The sequence below is a fragment of the Catharus ustulatus genome, chromosome 15, assembly GCF_009819885.2.
Source record: "Catharus ustulatus isolate bCatUst1 chromosome 15, bCatUst1.pri.v2, whole genome shotgun sequence".
Lineage (NCBI taxonomy): Eukaryota > Metazoa > Chordata > Aves > Passeriformes > Turdidae > Catharus > Catharus ustulatus.
The window spans coordinates 12749988-12769657 of NC_046235.1; the positions used below are offsets into that span (position 1 = coordinate 12749988).

The window sequence follows — 19670 nt, forward strand, 5'->3', positions numbered from 1 at the left end:
GCTTTACTTTGACAGGAGGAAGTTTTAGGGAAGATAGTTTTTTGTTGTTGCTTTTATTTATTGCAATAACCCAAGTGCAGATCTACTCAAAGATACATAAATTCTCTTTGATTCCAGATGATGTCAGTGTGGAGCTTCTAGAGATGAATTACAGCAATGGGTACATCAGGCACCAGCAGAGCAGCAACCCAGGAGACGTTATGAGAGGTTTGGTGCAGAAAACTGCTCCTCCCTCTTCTCTCATGGAATGATGCATTTACTTCCTCTGCATGTACAGCTTGAGTACATAACACAATCTCAATCTGTACAGACTCCAAATTACTCCTTTTCTCTACCTCAGATGAAAAGTGATAGGAGGGCAAAAAATCTCCTTTAATTTCTCTCAGTCCAGACAACACTGAGTATTTCTTGCTCTTGGAAATAACACAAACCACCCAACAGCCATGAATAACATACACAGCAAAACCCACACTCCAGGTATTTTGCACTTTCCAGTACAAACAACAAACATGCAGAAGAAAACAAGGACCATTCAAAGTGCTGCAATAACTTCAAATACAGTAGAACAGTATTTACAAAACCACGTTCTGATAAACATGAAGGTTTTTTAGACAGATTTAGGATTTGTTCAATAATTTTACTATTTTTGGACCAACTGACTTTGTCTAACAAGCACAGTAGACTGACCTAAAAATTTATTCAGTTACATAAACATTTTAAGTTAACCCAGATAAGCACTCTTCTGAAGCTGACAGGTTTTTAATAATTAAAATGTATTATTCCTAGATCTGCACCTATTTTGACATTTTTTCTTCAAAACGCACAAACATACCTTGCATTCTTTTCCATATTTTTCTTTGGTCTGAAATATTAAAAAAAATAAAAGAAAACATGAAATATCATCAATTCAACATAAAATATGAAACATATAATTGATGTTATAACAAAGCAGGTTTTTTCATAATTATGCTGCATTTAGACTCGTTCACCCCTGCATATTTGGCTTACATCTTGGAAAGTCAACAGGATAAAAACCAGGAATCCTAAATACCCTCAATACACTTTTGGTTTAGAAACTTTCATTAAAAACAGAGTACTTTAAACCCCACTTCATGTACATATGAAAGGTGAGAATTAAAAGGAGCATTAATAGTTCTTTTTAAGGAAAGATGATGTTACATGAAATAAGCTCATGGAAACAAACAAGTTTTGAAATATCCCCTATAGTAGCATCAGGGTTATGTTTCATAAGTACAACCCATTTTCTTTGTGGAACACAAATGTGCAGGAGATAGTATCAGTGCAGGTCATAGACAACCACACCAGGCAGAGAAAAGCAACATAACATGGACTGACTCACCCTGTACAGAACAAACCAAAGAAAAAAAACAGGAACTTAAACTACCTCATAAATCAACTTTAACTTTAGAGGTGCATGTTCCTCACATCTAAGAAATTGTGCTAATTAGAATTTCAGCAGCTCACAGTTCTCCATGTTGGAGTTTGACAGTACTAAAACTTCATTTTCTACTATTTCCTGCACTCCAGACACTGGACTGTGTCATCTTCCTCACCTTTTTGATTGATTTGTTCTTAAATCACACCCCTAACCATGATATTACACACCAAAACGGTTGGGACCAGATCCTCTCGTGCAGAACCAGCTGTTGAGGAGTGTGTGCTCAATTCAGCATCTCCTCCTGCACCCAGTCCTATTTTAGTCCCCAAACCCACAGTTTTAGGGCCACCACAGAGAGAAGGAAGGACTGCAGGGTCCAACAGGTACATACCATCCGAATATAGGGATTTTCTCCAAGACATGTCTGGCACAGGATAGGGAAGTCCTGAATCGAGCAAGAAGAAAATCGGGAATTTATAATAAGTTCTACCATCACAACAGCATTCAAGTCATACTCTGAAAAATGATCTAGTTTAACTCATCAGACAGATTAAAAGATGCAAATGGATTCAGAGACACTGAGATTGATGCAAGCCACGACTCAGGCCCAAATTGTTACAGAATGATAATCTGGTAGCTATTGTAGTTTGGAATAAAACTCAGAATAACCAAATAAAAACTGCATTCTTGAGATCTGAACCTGTCAGTGCCTGGACTGCAGCAGGTGACATAGGCCCCGTTATCCCTCAGCAGCGATTGTCTGCACTGGGCCCACTCGGGAGAGGCTTCAGCTCGAAGGGACGCGGCCACGGGCACACGAGGGGCCCAGCTCAGCCCCCGCACCGCGGCACGGGAAGGAGCGGCGGGACAGCGCTTCCCTCTGCGCTGTGAGGGCCGGAGAACTGCGGCAGAGCCCTCCCGGGCGGCTCAATCCCACGTGGCGGGTCCTCACGGAAGGGGGCGGACCCCCAGGACAGGTCCGGGTCCCCACGGAATGCAGTGGGTCACCAGAGAAGGCAGCGGGTCCCCAGGGAAGGTCCCAGCCCCGGGGCCGCCTCCCCGCACTCCCATCGCCTCGCGGCCTTGCCGCCCCGCACGCTCCCGCGGAACAGCAGGGCCCCGCCAGCCCAGGCCCTCTCTCCCCGGCTGTCCCGGCCCTTCGCGACCGCCCCCGCTCACCGCATCCTCCCAGTTCTGCCGGTTGTAGGTGTTGGAGCCCAGCGATGTGGACATGGCGCCTCCGCTCCGCTGCCGGCAGGCGGCGGCCGGAAGTGACGCCACTTCCACCGCCGCCGTGACGGAAAAGGCGGGCTGAGGGGCGGTGACGTCACAGCGACGCGGCCGCAGCGCTCCCGGCACAGCTCACCACGGGCAACGGGGGGGGGGACAAGAGGACGAGACCATTGGGAAAGACGGGGGAGCTCCGTTTTTTGTTTTCTTTAAATGATGATTGTTTTGGAATAAGAGGCAGCGCAATGAATCCGAGAGACACGTGTGTTTTATTGAAGTCACTACACGACGCCAAGCATAAGGCAACAGGCACCTTTTGGGGAGCGGGGACAGAGGCAGGGACACGCCAATACCTTTCCTATCGCCTACAGCACCTGCAGGGAGGGGACAAAACAGCTCGCCGAGCTCATCAGAGCGCTCAGAATGGCATAGCCTAAAATGCACCTTTTTTTTTTTAGTGAGAAGGGTGCAGGTCACGCTGCCTGCAGCAAACCCCAGCCCCAGGCACAGCTCAAGACTTGGGTCCTGGGAGGTAATTCTGTGGTCATGTTGCGAGTGCAGCAGCTGTTTTGGCTACTGAACAGGAGAAGTGGTGGCCAGAGGTGAAGTCTGTGTTACCTGGACAGGGAAAGCCACAGCAGGCACTAGCACTACACATCAACTACTAACTACAAGTCTCCAACTCATGCTGTACATCTGTGTGTCACCTACACAGAGTTGTAAACGTGATCCTCGCCACTTTGAGACCTGCTGCAGGACCAGAGCTGAGGTGTGAGCCCCTCCAGCACACCACAGCAGGTTCCTTCACTAAGGGAGATGTTTTGGGATGCTGCACCACACCCACAGAGAGCAGGCAGCCTCATCCTGCCCCTCCATGCAGAGGATTCACAGATCCAGGCTGGCAGAGCCATGACACAAGCATCTGGAGGGATGTGGCTGTGGCTGGCTGATATTCAAGCCCTTCCCAGCAAAGCAGCATGTCAAAGCCCCTCACAAACATAGGTCAAGGTCTCAAATGGGAATGCTCTGCAGGATGAGCCATCTCACCTACCTGGAAGAGCCATGCATTTACTGGGAATTCAGTCTCCTGGATACACAGCTCCTAATCACCCATTTCAGCTTGGACTGCAGCCAAATTACACCCCAGGTAAATGACCTTCTGCTACAGTGTGTGGAGTCAGCATACAATGAGTTTACCCCTTTACACCTCCCTCCCACCCACCCTAACTGGAAAAACAAAGATTATGAACTCAAATTACTGCTGAAGTTTTGTAATTACAATTTTGTAATCTGTAATTTTTGTAATCTGTAAGAACTAACCTTAACATTCATACCCTCATTGCTACAACCCCTAGCAACACAACATTTATTGAGCTGAAGTCTGCCAGGGAGCCTCCCTGCCTCTCCAGAGCATTCCTGCCTCAGTCAAGAGCTGCAGCAGAACACGAATTCCCAGCTTGCAGCACATCCTTCTGCCACATCCAGCTGAGATGCAGCAGGCTGATGGCAGGCTTGGTTACCAGTTACATCCATGAACACTACAGTACACTATGTTTAAAGTTGAAAGGCAAACTGATCAACTCCTTTGTGAAAACACATCTGCCACCTCAGCTAAGCAAGCTACATATACCAGAGGGGTAGGGCTCTGCAGCCCAGCCCCCACAGTTGAGGTATCCTATGAGGAAGCCGAAAACCAAAAGAAAAGATCATGCTGCTGGCAGTAACTTGCCAGAATGCAGAAGGCAGGGACACTTCTTAAAATGTTTGTTTGTTTGGGAAGAGCATTGCTCTGTCTGAAAGAGTTGTTCATTATGGGGTAAAGAACATCAGGTCTGTGGGCCAACATGGAGAAAAAAACAGTATGGGGTCTTTTCTGCTGATAAATGCAAATTCTGCCTTAATTATCTGTTGATAAAACCAAATTCAGTGCAAACCTGTAAGGAGATCTTTCTCTGTGCTCTAACACATGCTGCAAGTTACTCTAGCCTGTGGCAGTGAGGGGAAGTGGAGTGGTGGTTAGTGGGCACTACAAGGGGAGGGAGAACAAACCAGCCCAAACCACGGCAGCCTCAGCCCCCTCCTGGCGGCCGGCCGGGCCCGTGGCACACCCACACATCACAAAGGAGCTCTGGCAGAACCTTTCACCAGGTGCTTTCTCAGGGGGCCAAGTCCATCCAGCCGTCGGGAGCAAGCACTGGGAGCTGCTATGGGAGCACAGGGCCCAGGCTGAGCTCCACGTGGTGGGTGAGCCAGATCACCTCGGAGGTGTGGTCGCTCTCCTCGTTGGGTCGGATGGGAGCAGTGAGGTTTTTGAACTCGTGCTTCATCTTGAAACTCACGGTCACTTCGCCCTCTTCTTTCTGTGGGGTGACCTTGATGAAAACTCCCACCTTATTGGCTTTCCTAAAGGCAATAATGCTGCAAGGCAGAACACACAGGAACACGGGGTCAGCCAAGTTCTCCAAAGCATTGTTCTAAGTGGAACAATGCTCTCAGAGGAACTCCAACCACACTGAAGACAGACAGGAGGAGAGCGAGATTTAAGGGAGAGGATCCCCACAGGACACTCACTCTGGGTCATCCTGGAAGTCTTGAGGCTCTGCCAGCTCATCATATTCTGCTGCAGCATCTTTGCCAGCCAGAATAAGCTCCTTGGGAGGAACTGCCACCTGAAACAGAGCACAAAGGCAAAAAAGCCTTTCAGCACTGATCACCAGCTACAACACAAACAGGAGAGGGCTCTCCTTTTCTGAGGTCTGCTTCCCTGTGGTTTAACAGAAAAGTGATTCATCCTCAGCTTTTCTCTGCTCCAGGACCACCTGAATACCACCCTGCCAGTGAAATAATACATTTCTCCCTTGGGTTTTGGATATCAACGAACAGACACAATTTCAAAATACTTCATGAGCTGCTGTTTACATTGGTTATAGTAATTTAAGCTCCAAAGAGGGAAACGCAGCCCAGTTGGCAGGGGTTGAAGGACATATGAAAATCGTGGATTTACCACAAATGGGAGTGGTAAATACTGGAAGAGGGTTGGGCTTACACAGTAGGAGGGTACAATCAATACCTTGGCAGTGCTGTTGATGTTATCAGGGTCTCCCTCCTCACACTCCAGCAATGTCACATGTGTGACGTTCTCCACAGGGTTAGTCAGAGTCAGAAGGACTTGGCTCTCCTGGGGAGATTCAGGAATCACAGTTCAAGAAGCAATTGTGCTAAAATTAATAGTTAATGTAAGCACCTCCATCTACTCCAACTGATGAACACATTCAAAAAGTGCATCACATTCTCTCAATGGATGGACAGTGACCATGCCCCGTCCACAACAAAGGCACCAATGCCATGCAAAACTCTCAATATGAGAAATACTTATTTTGGGAGTCTAGCTGAGATCTCAATTCCACACCTTTTATTTTTCAGACATGGGCAAGTGTTTGTGATGCACAGCAATATACTGCTGCAGTGACAAGTACATGAGGTGGGCACTCCCTTAAACCCTGCACCCTCTAAACACAGTGAGCAGAGCCCTCAGGGAACACCATGTCATCTTCCTGAAAGATCCCACATTCAAGCTCCTGGCTATGTCTCAGCCTAAGACATTTCTGGAAAAGCTACTGACCTTCATGTAGCGCAGGTTGGGAATAGACATGATTCTCACTTCAGGGATGTAGTTACTACAAAATAACAGAGCAAATGATTGTGAGGGACTGTGTTGCTGTCTGCAAAGCCATTAGAGCTTTCCTAAAAGGAAAAATGAAGTGTCCTTTTGCTATATAACCCTAATCTAACAAACACCAGCGACAGCCTGGGGCTGGCACAGCAGGCAGTGTTTTTTCCAACTGCTGAAATCTTTAGTACATCAGCAAGCAAATCTATTACAGATAAGCTAAATATATAAAAAGGTGATTACACCATCCTAAGGGATGACACAATCCCACAGGAGGTCAAAGGAAATTAAAATAGAAGGCATTAACTAAGCATGAACAGGGAGTTGTTCTCCCCAGTCCTCATTTCTTACTTACACAGCAACCAGCTGGATCTTGAATTTGATAGACGTTGGATTGAATTCTGGTTTGCTCAGGTTATGTTCACATTTCTAGAGAGAAAGGTATTTAAGTCAGCATCAAAAGTTACACACTGAAGAATCAGAGCCACAAGTGCTGTGTCACCAGTCATGACATTACAGCCTCCAGCACATAAAAACTATCTGGGATGCATGTAGCCAGCAATGTGTTCAGCTACTGATACTCCAAAATGTCATATCCAGCACTACCAGTGCAACCTCAGAAATACAAGACTTGGAACCAGTCTTGAAAACACCTGGACACTGACTGCAGCACAAATAACTGTAAGCCCTCTGACCTATGCTCCAGAATCCATAAAAAAATTGAAGCAGATAAAAGTCCTGATCTCACAGGCTACTCTTCAAATAAAGGATCACCCTGACATTACTTATTTCTGAGAAAATATTCTGCATTTGCAAAGCATTCTGCATCTTAAATAACAAGAATATTGCTCTATTACTTTAGGAACTAGATAAATAAATATCCTTGTATGACTCAGAACACAAATCATGTAGTAAAGGCTGTGTAGAAAGCCAACAGCAGAAGTTGGATTTAACTCTTGCCTGTCTTCACTTCCCAGATCTCTGTTTTGCTTCTCTGAAATAACCTCTTCCTGCCTTCATTCTAGTGACATTGTCAGTATTCTGCACTTTCTCTCCCTAATATTTTGTTTGACTTTTGTCTTTAGTCACAGCAAATTTTTTTTTATTTTAATTGCACCAGCAGTCTTCTTTGACTCCTTGGCTAAGCAGGGCACTAGCACAAACTCCCTTTGTATCTTTATGAAGCTTTGACAGCGTTGTCCCCCTTTCACAACTGTCATCACAGCAGAGATGTGACAGCCTCCCTCAGCCCCTCAGTGCTGTCAGCACTAACTTGGCTGAGAACTTTCAACAACCAGAAGCATTTGAGCCATTTCTTTTAAAAGAGAAACACAGAGCCCATTTCCCAGCACCCAAGTGCTCAGAGCCTGGAAAAGGCACCTCTGGATTGAATTCCCTACCCGGCAGCGCAGCGAGCGTTTGATCAGGAGGTGCTTGTGACGTGGGTAGAGCTGGGAAGCACAGATGGGCTGGAAGTCAGGCTGCAGCAGGCGCTGGCGCAGAGTCGTCACTGGGAACACAACAGAAAGCAAAACAAAGAAATGTCTCAGGAACTGAAACTCCAGCTGGAATCTGCATATGCAGCTCGCACTGTGTGGAGACCCCACACCATCTCTAAGACATCTAAATTTAACTGGACCCTGTAATTCAAAAACCTTTAGAAACCATCACAATTCGAGAAATAAATAGAAAGGCAAAAGCTGAATAAAGGGCTGCCCTGACTGGGCACACTAACATAACAGCAACACCAGTGCTCGCCTAGGAGAAATAAGGAATTCATATCTTTCATCAAAGCTGAGCTGGGATGGAAACAAGAGTTTTGTAATCATCTAGAACATAGTTCTTTTCCCTCACCACAGCAAATGAGTTTCACAGCTTTGTCACCCTCACAGCTGGATGCTGCACGAGTACAATACACAGCTTCTTAGCAAGGAGTTTGCATAACTCAGACTCACATGGAGAATGAGAGAAAACAGCTCCCAAGCAAGAAACTCCCAGCAGCCAAAACCTCCCATGAGTTTCTCTCAAAATGCAGGCTCCTCATTGTTCCAGTGCCTAACAGGCAAATGAGCCACCTGGCAGCCTTTCCCTCACTGTGGGGAACCAGGAAAGTTGTCTTCTTCACCAGCATCAAACCCACAATGCCAAGAGCCTCATGAGAAAAGGAGACCAAGAAGATCTACCCCTTTCCATTCACCTTTCATGAATTGATAGTGGCAGATTTTGTACACCTGCAGAACAACCAACAACATCTGTTCCACTTGGAGCCACCTCAGCTGGAAGCCCACATCACTCCTGTACCTTTGGTTTGTCCTGTTCACACTAAGTCTTACTGATCAATTTACAGTCTTTGTGGGTTAAATTTATGAGTCAGCTAAAGACCTGGCAAATGTACACAAGCTCTTCCAAGCTGATGTCAAAGCAACGCGCAATTGTTACTCAACAGGCCCCTTTTGGTTCTGGCTCTCCAGCAGCTGCTATTTCCTTATTTCCTGCTGTTATTTGAAAAAGGACATCAGCTTTTTTCTCCATTCAAAAGTTGATGCTTCACACACACAGAAATTAAGACCAGCAAGAGAATTAAATAGTCCTTCCGGCCTTCTGGCTCTGAGCTTTCCAAGTACAACATGAAGCTGAGGCTGCATTCAAAGCTACCATAAAAAGTCACATCTTTCCCAGTATTTCAATCCCACCATAAAAACAACCAGAAACTTGGGTCATGAAGAGCATCACAAGGTTGTAGGAAATGCCCATATTACAAAATGTAAGGCCAAAAAGTGACAAAATACTAAGGTTTTACCTTCTGTCAGATTGATTGGTCTTGTGTAGTAATCCTCAGGAAGAGGCTCCACTTCTTCCACTGCATCAGCTGGCTCAATCTTGATCTCCTTCTGGTCTTCTCCTTCTTTCACACTAAATCAAAATAAGGGGCAACTCAGTCATGAAATAGGGCACTGGGAGCAACTGCATAACACAGATGGTAGCCAGAGCTGAGACTGCACAACAGTATGTGCAACAAGGATGTGCGCAGTCACTTGTTCTTCTCGGGAGAAAGCAGAACATCTGGAGCTGCTGCAGAGAGATGCCTGAGGATGTGACACCTCTCCAGTACTCAAAAGGAGAAGTCTCCTCTCACTGCTATCTGCTAATTGTTCTTGCTTTACTCCTGTCTTGCCTACACCTCCAATCCTCCCCCCAAATATAACCCCAACCCCGAGACTCACGAGAGTCCAGCGAGGGCACTGATGGGAGCTCCGGGTCTCTGGCGCTGAAGCCTCGTTCCAAGGCCATATTTGTCCTACAAGGAAAAAGGGAACTGTCACCCTCAGGTCTGCTTCCTGATGGGACAAAAAGACCTGCTGCAAACTCATCCTTTGAGCTGCATGACAAGCATGGGGGTACAAGCAAAGGAAAGCAAAAAGGAAAAGGTATTCAACGCTTCCTAAGATCCATTTTTCTGCTTAAACTGTTGGTAAGGAGAAAACAATTCCCACTGCACTGCAGATGGGGAAAGAAAGATGTGTGTGGCTACTGCTTATAAAGCTTTTTGATCCTTCCTGAATTCACCAGCCTGCACTACTGACACATTTCCCCTGGATATTCTCTTCAGAGCAACTCCATGTCAAGTAGAGTAGAAGAGAGCTCAGCTGCCAAAAAAAGTAGGTTGGTGTGGTTATGCATCCACCTGAAAGCCTCTGTAGCACTACCTGAAGCAGCTGGAAGGTTCAATCTCCTACAAGCCTTGTTACCTACAAGTATCTCTCACCAGAAATAGCTGACCTACTCCTCAGCTTTCTACAGCTTGCCCCAGGGTGCTTGGAGGTAGACATCTTCCTTCTGGGCAGAGCTGAAAACCTGAATTCTCACCAAACGAGAAATGTGAGCATCAGCCTAGTCCGGTGATTTTTCAAGGATGAGGTGATTAAGGGTAGCAGCACTTGCCTTGGCCAAGCAGACAGCTGTGACTCAGCCAAGCTTGGTGAAGGACTGCTTTTCAGGTGTACATTACTTACTCAAAAACACTGCCCTGTTTCTAGACTAACAGAAAATATTTTGGTAACATGTTACCCTCTGAAGAGCTAGGCTTCACCTGTGTTTGTTCTAGGCACACCTAAGTCAGAGGCCCTGAGGCAGGGTGTAGGATCTGTTACTCCCCTCCAGTCGTACCATGAGAGCTTTAACACCAGCAGAAACTGTGAAAAGACTTACCACTACATGTATAGTGTGTTGCTGTGGAGAGCCCCCAAAATAGCAGCAGGTAGCAACGGAGACAAAAAATGCAGCCATAAGACACAAGCAAGGGCACAGAGCAAGCACAATTCATTGAAGTAGCAAGCATATGCAGTCACCCAGCTAAATAAAGTGAGCATTTACCTGCCAAGTTCAATAAACAAGTCATTCAAGCCACAACCAACTCTTAAGGTTAATTTCAGTAGAGATTTCATGCAGAGAAGTGTCAGACAATGCTGATCTATCTCTCACTGAGCTGGGGGATGAACTGTCCTGAGAAAGAGTTGCCACTGGCACTCTGGCTGCAGTTACACTGCACTTCACTGCTGGAGAACATACTCCTTGCCATGGCAAGTATAAACTCTACTGGTACTGATAGGGAGGACTATCAGAGGGAGTGGCAATGTAATACACAGTAATGAGTGTAAAAGTATTCATCCCTAAAAAAAGCTTCATTTTCTTGGGCATCCCTATTGTGCTACCAACTATCTAATTTTCCAGGCTGAGGCTGCTGTGGATCACTTTTCCTGCCTTGAGAGGAAGGCACAACCAGCTCACCGAGAAGGCCAGTGGAACGTAGTTGCGGCGTCGCACCAGCTTCTTCCTGTCCCGCTCGATCTTCTCCTTCTGAGCCAGCTGCTGGTAGTACTCCACCAGTTTGTTAATCTGGAGGAGGAGAAGGAACAGGGAGCTGCAGTTCCTGCTACTTGTTTCACTCTGTTTCTAGTACCAGCTGTACTGTGCACAACGTACTTCAAGAAGCCTGGGTACCTTAACATGTCTTAACCCACACAGTGGGTGACAAACTGACCCTCCCTTGGGAATGACATGTGGAGGGCAGCATCCAATTCTCACTTTGCAATTCAGCACTGAGACTTCACTCACGAATTTGCCATGAGTACACACAGTAATGTCATGTGCCAAATCTGAGCAATTTGGATTGGCAGAGCAAACAGCATCTTTAGCATCTTTCCCCCCCTCCCCGAGGCTGGTCACATTTAGACTGGAGCCCTAATGGGTAACAGGGAAGGGTGTTAAAGGTGCAGTTGTGTTTTCCAGATCCTAGACACACTTTTGATTGGAAAACAGCTTTTTTTCACGTAGCACATTCACCTTAACAGCACCATTAGATAGGTTGGTTTCAATTGAGTTTCTTCTCAGGAGATTTTATACTGCAATATCCTCAGGGGGCCTCCAAGAGGCCTTCCCTCCACTGAATTCAGTCAAGGTGAAGATCAGGAGTTGGAACTGTTATCTGAAGGATCATATAGATGCAGAAAAAGTGATTGAGAGGGCCTGACACTCTAGCAGCTCTTTCTGGCTGATGAATTTCAGCTCAAGCACAGCTTTCCTGCTCACTCACCCTCTGTGTGTGAGGATTCTCCGGCTCCTGCCAGCCACCACTCGCTGCACAAAAGAGAAAAAGCAAAGTCCACAGGAGATTTCCAGATGCCACATAGAAATCACACCCAACACTCAACTATCTTGGTGCTATTTATAAATATGACATTCCCTGTTTTTGCTACACCTACCATTGCAATAGTTTAAGTTCATGTCTGTACAAATATACACCTCTGAAAGAGTTGCACAGGCAGCTTCAGAATGAAGGAGGTCTAACAGCTTTTATATTGTGTTTTGAAACAAGTGTTGCCTGAGAGATACTCAGGACACCCCCAGGAGTCACTTCAGCAGCAGGTATATGTGTTTACATGTGTGTCTCTTATTACTGGCTGCTGTATCTGCATCCTCAGCTCCATTTTCAGTCACATCAATACTGGAAGTCAGAGGATCTGCTTGGTCAACTCAAGCCCATTTCTGGAGCCTGACAGGTATTTTCTGTACATCTCACATAACAAAAAAATAGATGAAACCTTTGTTCTAGTGCTCTTGTGAAGAGAAAAGCCAAGTTCAAACACTAACTAGCAACTATAGAATGAATGTAAGTGAAAAAAAGTGATGGGAAATAAATTAGATGTTTATGCTGTCAGACTGAGCAGCTTCAAAGACTGTGAAAGCACACAAACAAGATCCCAGCTGTGCAATGACTAAAACAGTTTGACAGTTTTCTCACTAGTCAGGTAACACAGGCATGGAAGAAGTGGGTCACGTATTTCACTAACTCAGCTCAGCTCTTCAGATGAGTGTTCAGCAACAAAGAAATTTCATGTGAATTTTCAACTGCAACTCCAATCCTAGGCAGATACCAAGTCTATAGTACAGTCAGGAACTAACTGGATTATCTGTTACCTTCAAAACAAACTAGGCTCGTGCTGTAACTCAGTATCCTGCCTTTTAACTGTCCCTTACCAACAGACTTGTCTGCCATGCCAACGTCCCGGGAAGTCCATCGGCAGAAGCCACAGGCCAGGTAATAGGCTTTCTTCATGGTGGTCTTGGCTGGGTCATCAGGCAGCGGTGCAGGGATGCTTGTGGCCCGTGTGGAAAGGGTGTGCATGCAGCAGGGGCAGTCAAAGCAGTTGGCACACCTGCACACAACAAGGCAGGGCTCTGAGAAGGGTCCCAGGCTGAGAGAAATGCTCCTGATAACCACACTGGCATTAAACCAACAGATCATAAACTCCTAGGCAACAGCACTAGGGATAAAGGGCAGCAGAGCTGTCACAGGAACTTGAGGGATTCAGAGCCAGCATTAGAGCAGCAGTAGTGAGAAACATAATGTGATACAAAAAAACCTCTTTATTATGAGCCCAGGCCATAAAAAAACCCTCCAAAAGTCATGAACTGCACATGATACATCATGGAACGACACTTATTCCCCAAAACAGACTCAAACATAACAAGCAGCCATGGGAACAAACACGGGAAGGGACTGTTTTAAATAGGGAGCCTTGATAAAAAAAACCAAAAAAAAAACCAAAGCAACTACACCTGTTCTTTTTCAACTTGGCTTCAGCTGAAGGCATGTTTTCCAGACAGCTGGGACAGTAGTGAGAGTCCACCTGAAGAAGACACAGTCACATCACACACGTTACCTGGCACTCCTTTGTCCAAAAAAGCTCCAAACTGCCACAAGACCCAACAAGGATTCGTGTCTTGCAACAGCACGCTGAAGCCAGGGAAGGCTTGAGATATTTTTTAGTATGCTAAACCTTAGCCCATCTCAGCCAGATTCTGATCTTAATAACAAAAATTATAAGGCTTCTTAAGTCAGAATGGATTAAACGACTCCACCTCATAAATGGGAAAAGAGCTAGGTGTCGGCCTTTAGCAGTTACCAGAATCTCATTTTCAGCTTAAAGAACAGTTTAAACGTTTTATTTTCTAGTTACACCTAAATTTATTCTGTCCTTGCAGTTACACTGGTCAGATATGTGCATATTTCACAAGATGCTTTGTACCTCTCTGCTGTCACAGTGAATTTCATCAATTAAAACAACAGCAGCAAGACTGGGGGCCTCTTCTTGAAGCAGAATTAAAACTGATCGTTCAGTGTGGCCGCGCACCGTGACTACACTGCTCACACCACAGTGAATTCATGATGGATACAGCCAGGTCACAAATCCACTCTTCAGAGGCCTGCACATTTCCTTAAAGATGCCTCCTCTGAGATCTGGGCTGCACAGTCATTCTTTCAAGGATTTCCAAATCCATCACGATTTCTTAATTCATCCAGGCTTCCACAAAACCACTCTCAGCGATTTTAATATGACAATTTAGGAAGACAAGCCCCCCCTCCGCCCCCCCAGCAAAAGTCATAGCGTATAACGAGCAGGGGTGTGTCCATGGTGGGGGGGTCGTTGCCCCGCCACGCCCGGGCCCAATGGGGAGGGTGTGCGACGGGTGGCGGGTGTGGACCCAACAGTCAGGTCCTGCTGAGGGCTGAGAGGTCCCCGCGGAGGTTTGGGGGGGTCCCCGCTGCTCGGGCCGGGGCCATTCATGGGGGCACATCCACCATGAGGGGAAGCCGCCCCTCAGCGCTCGCCCCAGCCAATCACAGCCCGAGCTCCGCTGACGGACAGGCACGGTCAGCCAATCCAAGGCGCAGCACCACCCCACCCGTCACCCGCGGCCAATCCCCGCGCTCCGTGCCGCGCTGCGCCCACCCGCCAGCCGCGCCAACAACCAATAGCAAAGCAGAAAGAGAATGAGTGGCGGGAGAGCAACCCAATCGCAGTACGCAGAGAGCACTGTCCCGCCCGATCCCGCCCGGTCCCGCCCGGTGTGCGGCTGCGGCTCGGCCGGTCCGCCGTTACCTCGTGTGAGACGCACTCGAGCGAGCGGAGCTCGCTGCAGTAGCGGCAGAAGTACAGCTGCGGCAGCGGCGCCCGCAGCTCCTTCTCGCCGCGCACCAGGTACAGCACCCGCTCCGATTGCAGCAGCGACGCCATCTTGCAAGCGGGCGGGCCCCGCCGCGCCGCCTGACGTCACCACGCCGGCCTGGGCACGTGACGCCGCGGGGCGCGCAAGGGGCGGAGCTTGGGGCGCCGCCGGTGCCGCCCCTGCTGTGGGCACGGCCGCGGTCCGTGCGCCCCGGAGCTCCGGGGCCGTTCAGCCTGGCCTTGGACACTGCCCGGGATGGGGCAGCCGCAGCTGCTCTGTGCCAGTGCCTGACCACCCTCACCGCGAAGGATTTCTTCCCAATAGGCCATCTATCCCTGTCCTCTGGCAGTGGGAAGCAATTCCATCTTATCCTGTCATTCCGAGCCCTGGTACTAAATCCCTCTCCAGCTCTCTCAGGGTCCCTTGTGGCACTGCAAGAGGTTCTGAGGTTTCCCCGAGCCTTGCCTTCTCCAGGTGCACATCCCCGGTTTTCCCAGCCTGGCTCCAGAGCAGAGGGGCTCAGCCCTTGAAACATCTCCATGGCCTCCTCTGGAGTCACCCAGCAGTTCCGTGTGCTTCTTACTCTGGGATCCCAGAGCTGGACACAGATCCAGGTGGGTCTCACCAGAGCAGATGATTTTTTCACAACCCAAAGATGATTTGTCTTCAGTCTCATGTGCACTAAGACAGCATCCTGACCAGAATGAACATTGCCGTGGGTGGGATCAGCAGGAAAACATGAGGTCTGTGGATGCTCTACTGTGTGCACAGAGGGCAGAGCTCACATCAGCAAGCTGCTCCCAGTTTGCTGCTGGATACCCCAAACAAGCACCGCTGCCAGCTGTGGCATGAATTGCCCATGCTCACCCCGGTATCCATCCCCACACAGTGCCTGGAGTCAGTCCCTGCCCGCTGCTTGCAGCTTCACAGGAAAGCCCTGTCCGTGAGGATCTGCTGCTGCCCGCGATAAAAACCCCACATGCTTTTTATCCGCCTGCAGCAGCTGCAGGACAGCGCTGCTGGGAGGGCAGGAGGAGGCTGCCTGTGCACTGCTCCCGGCCAGGGGTGCCAGGGGTGTCTTGAGAGCATGTGGTAGGGCTTTCCACCACCAGAAATCCAATAGGTTTCCCTGGGAAAAGGCGGGAGGGAAAGGTGCAGTGTGTGGCTCCCACTGTGAGTGACACTGAGCTTGTGTCCCAGAAGGAAGCATCCCATCTTACTTTCGCTATTTAGCATCACCAAAGGGGTGGAATATTCCACTGGGCAGCAGAAACACCGTTCCCAGCCGGCAGGCTGAGGTCTGTCCCCTCCCTGGTGATGCTTTCTGCCCGTTCCTCAGTAAATCATCCTGTCTGAATTCCTGGGGAGTGCGAACACCTCACTGCGGGTGGCTATGGGGGCTTTGGGTGGTCTTGCCCTGGGACTCGGGGGCAAGTGGGTGCCTGTGAGCCCTGCTGAAGCAGGAGGGGGACGGGCTAGGGAGGTTCCTTTGTTAAGGACTGTGAAGTTAAATGTCCCCACGGTCCCCACCTGAGACCTTCAGGCTCAGCTCCCAAGGGTCACCCCCAGTGGAACCCGATTCTAGGTGGGATGAGATGCAGCGTGTTCTTATTTTATCCTGGTGTAGAAAAAACGGCTTGCTGTGCCTTGGCTTTCCTTCCGTCCTTCCCCTTCCTTCTATCCCCTTCTTCTTCTTCTCCTCCTCCCCTGCCGTCCTCCGCGGGCCGGGCCGGGCCGGGCGGGGCCAGGCGGAGTCTTTCTCTCCCGGCGGGATCTGCCGCTGCTGTCGCTTCTCGCAGGAGCTGGAGCAGGAGCCGGATTCGGAGCCGGTTCCGGAGCCTGGCAGCGCCGTAGGTAAGGCGATGCGGGCAAGAAGGACGGGCAGGGCACAGACAGGACACAGACAGGGCACGGGCAGGGCACAGGCAGGGCACGGGCAGGGCACGGGCAGGTCAGGCAGGGCACAGGCAGGTCAGGCAAGGCAAAGATGGGGCACGGGCAGGGCACAGAAGGGCACGAACAGGGCACAGAGGCAGCACAGACAGGGCACAGGGAGGGCACGGACGGGGCACAGGCAGGGCAGAGGCAGGGCACAGACGGGGCACGGGCAGGGCACAGACGGGGCACGGGCAGGGCACAGACAGCTGTCGCCTCTCCCCCACGGCAGTGTGTCCCCATCCCCGAGGTGCCGGAGCAGGACGAGGGCACAGCTGCGGTCCCCGTGGAAGGGGGGTCCCCGCTCCCCGGTCCCTCTGTCCCCTTCAGCTGATGGGTAAGTCCGTGACTCAGCACGAGGTGTGGATGGTGGGGGGACACACACGAGGCTCCCCAGAAACGAGGGGACACCTGGCTGACCTGACCCCACCGTTTCCCCGCGTGATGATACAGCAGTGAGTGATCAGCGGGACACGCGGTTGTGGCTTTCCTTTACCAGCTTCTGTAACAAACAGTAGCAATTAATAGGGAAGTTTCTCCCCGGGGTTTTATCCAGTGCCTTCAAAGCATGCTGTAAATCCTGCGGGTAATTGAAGGAGCCTTTAGTAAAGGCTCTCGAAGGAATCCAAGGTGAAAGCTGGATCTGGCCACAAGGGTGTCCCTGGAGAGAGCAGCAGGGAACTGGGGATACTCTGGCTATGGGAGGGATGGAGGGGGCTGCCCCACCACCCCTCTGCCTTTCCCTTGCAGGATGGACCTCCCTCACCTCACAAGTCCTACTGACCTCCCCAAGCACATCCTGGATATCTGGGTCATCGTCTTGATCATCCTGGCCACCATCCTCATCATGACAGCCCTGGTGCTGTGCCCAGCCACTGCCGTCATCATCTACCGAGTACGAACACACCCCACGCGCAACGGCATCGTCTGAGCCACGGGCAGTGGAGCACGGCCAGCTCGCTGGGCTGTGGGCTACAGCCATGGGACCCTGTGCCAGGGACCTCGATGGGGCATCCTGAGAGCTGGAGCCTGGGCAGGAGCTAGAGTGGGCCAGTACCCAGACTTGTGCCTCTACCTGGCTCTCACTGGGTACCCACTGCTCATTTTGCCCACCAAGTTCATGGGGACAAAGGGGAAATGACCGCATGGGTAGCATGGGGAGAGGTGTGATTTTGCAGACATGTCTCAGCTGGAAATATCTCACTCCCATGAGGGAGGCAGGCTTGTCTCGCCTTCACTGGTGACACTGTGTCCTCCCAGGCAAGCAGCGAGGAGTGGAAATGCCTGACAAAGTTATTTCTTCTTTGGAGTCCCAGCTGTCAAGGTGGTTGGGGAAAAAAATTGTCAAAGCAAGATGGATGTGGCTTCTGGTTGTGCATTTAGTGCTTGGCTAAAAGCATCCATGACAGAACTTGTGCTGGCTGCACAGCAGACGTGCAGCTGGCACTGGCTTCTCCTCTACCATCTGCTGCAATGGTACGAAAATCCTGCAGGGCTCTTGGTTCCTCTGGGTCTTGTGTGGCAGAGAATTGTGTGCAGTTCCTGCCAGCCCTCCTGTCTGCACACTGGCTGCATTCCCCACTCCTGATAGTGAGAGCTCCCTCTGTTTGCACAGCACACCAGCCCTGCTGGGGAGCCTGTGCATGCCTCGCCTGGGCAGGTGAAGTGGGAGGAGCGGGTTTTTCTCAGGCAGTGACAAGGGATCGTGTAAGCTCTTGTATCGCCCTTTGTTATGAAATAAATGGACTTCATGTGAGTGTGTCGTGCAGCTCTGTCCACACTACGGGTGGTGTCTGGTTCTGCAAGATCTGGGGTACTTTGCAGGCTCTTCAGAAATCCTCCCTGCTCTGACCTCCTGCACTGCCTTGCCCAAAGGTCTCTTGGGGTTCTACCTGGCCTTGGAGCCCAGCAGGAAGCTCACTGCCAGCCCAGCCCTATGCTCCAAGAGGGCAAACTTCAGTCTGGACACAGTGGGTAGGAAGGATCCCTCAGGACTTTCTGACAGTGGTTGTGGCTGTGGCTTTCTCCCACTCAGGTCACTTCTCTCACACCAGCCTCGTGCCGGCTCACTTTGGCAGGAGCCCTGAAGATGAAACAGCATCTTGCTGACTCACAGCAAGGAAGGTCGCAAAGTTGACAGGATGAATCAGGCAAGGATGTGGGGAAACACCACAGTGACGCCGGTGGGAATTGTTTAAATCCTATTTTCTGTGCTGAAAAGAGCAACCAGCCCTGCAGTGTTGAAAATCCTACGTTCCATCCCTGTGTGGCTTGATTCACAATAGCCAGATTTGGGTTTGCATTGGGTGGTGGGGCCAGAGAAGAAGGAGGTTCCCAGAGAAGTAGGACCTTGGGCAAAGACCTCCTTCCTTGGGGAGGGAGCCTAGCACAGGGATGCAGACCTGGGGAGCAGAAGTGCCTGCACTGGAGCCCCTGGCTGTGGTTATGCTGGGAGGAAGCAGACACTTATACCTCGCCCAGCAAAAAAACATATTTCTGTTTTGAGCTGTCAACATTCTCTTCCCCTCTCAAGTTGCAGAGTTTGAGGCAAATAACCAGTTATTTTCCTGTTTTTTTTCCTCTCTCCCTCCCTTGCTGGCACGGTGCAGCGGCAGCTGGAGAACATTACAGATGTGCAGGGTGGGAGCAGCCCTGGCTCTGCTCTTCCCCATGCTCCGCCCTAGCATTGCTTCCCTGGGGGCACTGTGGAGATGGTCAGCAGCACCAGGAATAATAGCTGAGCAGCTTTGCTATGAGAGGAATAGGGGAGAAGTCACAAACATTGGAGTGATTTGGGAAGGAAGCCTGGTTTGGAGCAAAACACAAGGAAAAGCATGGAACACCTCTGCCCCCATCCATACAACCACACACAATGGCTGTTCCCATCTCTGCATTCCCCATGTCAAGAGCAGCAGAGGGAAGTGA

At 49.6% G+C, this 19670-nt stretch overlaps 2 protein-coding genes and 1 long non-coding RNA gene across 5 annotated transcripts; 1 reads left to right on the plus strand and 2 right to left on the minus strand.

Moving 5' to 3' along the window:
- Window positions 1–7: 7 nt before the first annotated feature.
- On the minus strand, window positions 8–2688 carry LOC117003355. Its single transcript, XR_004419499.1, has 3 exons — window positions 2579–2688; window positions 1791–1844; window positions 8–862 (listed from the first exon to the last, which is right to left on the minus strand). It is a non-coding gene; the product is annotated as an uncharacterized LOC117003355 (long non-coding RNA).
- A 191-nt stretch (window positions 2689–2879) lies between these two features.
- Window positions 2880–14920, minus strand: LOC117003351 (dynactin subunit 4). Of its 2 annotated transcripts, XM_033073236.1 has the most exons (14): window positions 14744–14920; window positions 13419–13489; window positions 12837–13015; window positions 11893–11936; window positions 11088–11195; window positions 10509–10529; window positions 9524–9597; window positions 9100–9212; window positions 7700–7809; window positions 6655–6728; window positions 6252–6306; window positions 5700–5807; window positions 5201–5298; window positions 2880–5047 (listed from the first exon to the last, which is right to left on the minus strand). In XM_033073236.1, exons 1-14 carry the CDS (start codon window positions 14876–14878, stop codon window positions 4834–4836), a joined length of 1404 nt encoding a protein of 467 aa, XP_032929127.1. In that variant the 5' UTR covers window positions 14879–14920; the 3' UTR covers window positions 2880–4833. The 2 variants fall into 2 exon arrangements, with proteins under 2 accessions (XP_032929127.1, XP_032929128.1); XM_033073237.1 differs by lacking the exon at window positions 10509–10529.
- Window positions 14921–16029: 1109 nt separating this feature from the next.
- On the plus strand, window positions 16030–18501 carry LOC117003354 (small integral membrane protein 3-like). Of its 2 annotated transcripts, none has more exons than XM_033073243.2 (2): window positions 16030–16664; window positions 17496–18501. In XM_033073243.2, exon 2 carries the CDS (start codon window positions 17497–17499, stop codon window positions 17674–17676), a length of 180 nt encoding a protein of 59 aa, XP_032929134.1. In that variant the 5' UTR covers window positions 16030–16664; window position 17496; the 3' UTR covers window positions 17677–18501. The 2 variants fall into 2 exon arrangements, with proteins under 2 accessions (XP_032929134.1, XP_032929133.1); XM_033073242.2 differs by lacking the exon at window positions 16030–16664 and adding an exon at window positions 16944–17082.
- The last annotated feature ends 1169 nt before the right edge of the window (window positions 18502–19670 follow it).

Coding starts and splice junctions, on each gene's coding strand:
- LOC117003354 (XM_033073243.2), top strand. CDS start 17,497: ATGGACCTCCCTCACCTCACAAGTCCTACTGACCTCCCCAAGCACATC.
- LOC117003351 (XM_033073236.1), bottom strand. CDS start 14,878: ATGGCGTCGCTGCTGCAATCGGAGCGGGTGCTGTACCTGGTGCGCGGC. Junction 6,729..7,699: donor AACGCTCGCTGCGCTGCCGG/GTAGGGAATTCA, acceptor CTTTCTCTCTAG/AAATGTGAACATAACCTGAG. Junction 5,048..5,200: donor GACTTCCAGGATGACCCAGA/GTGAGTGTCCTG, acceptor TCTGCCTTGCAG/CATTATTGCCTTTAGGAAAG.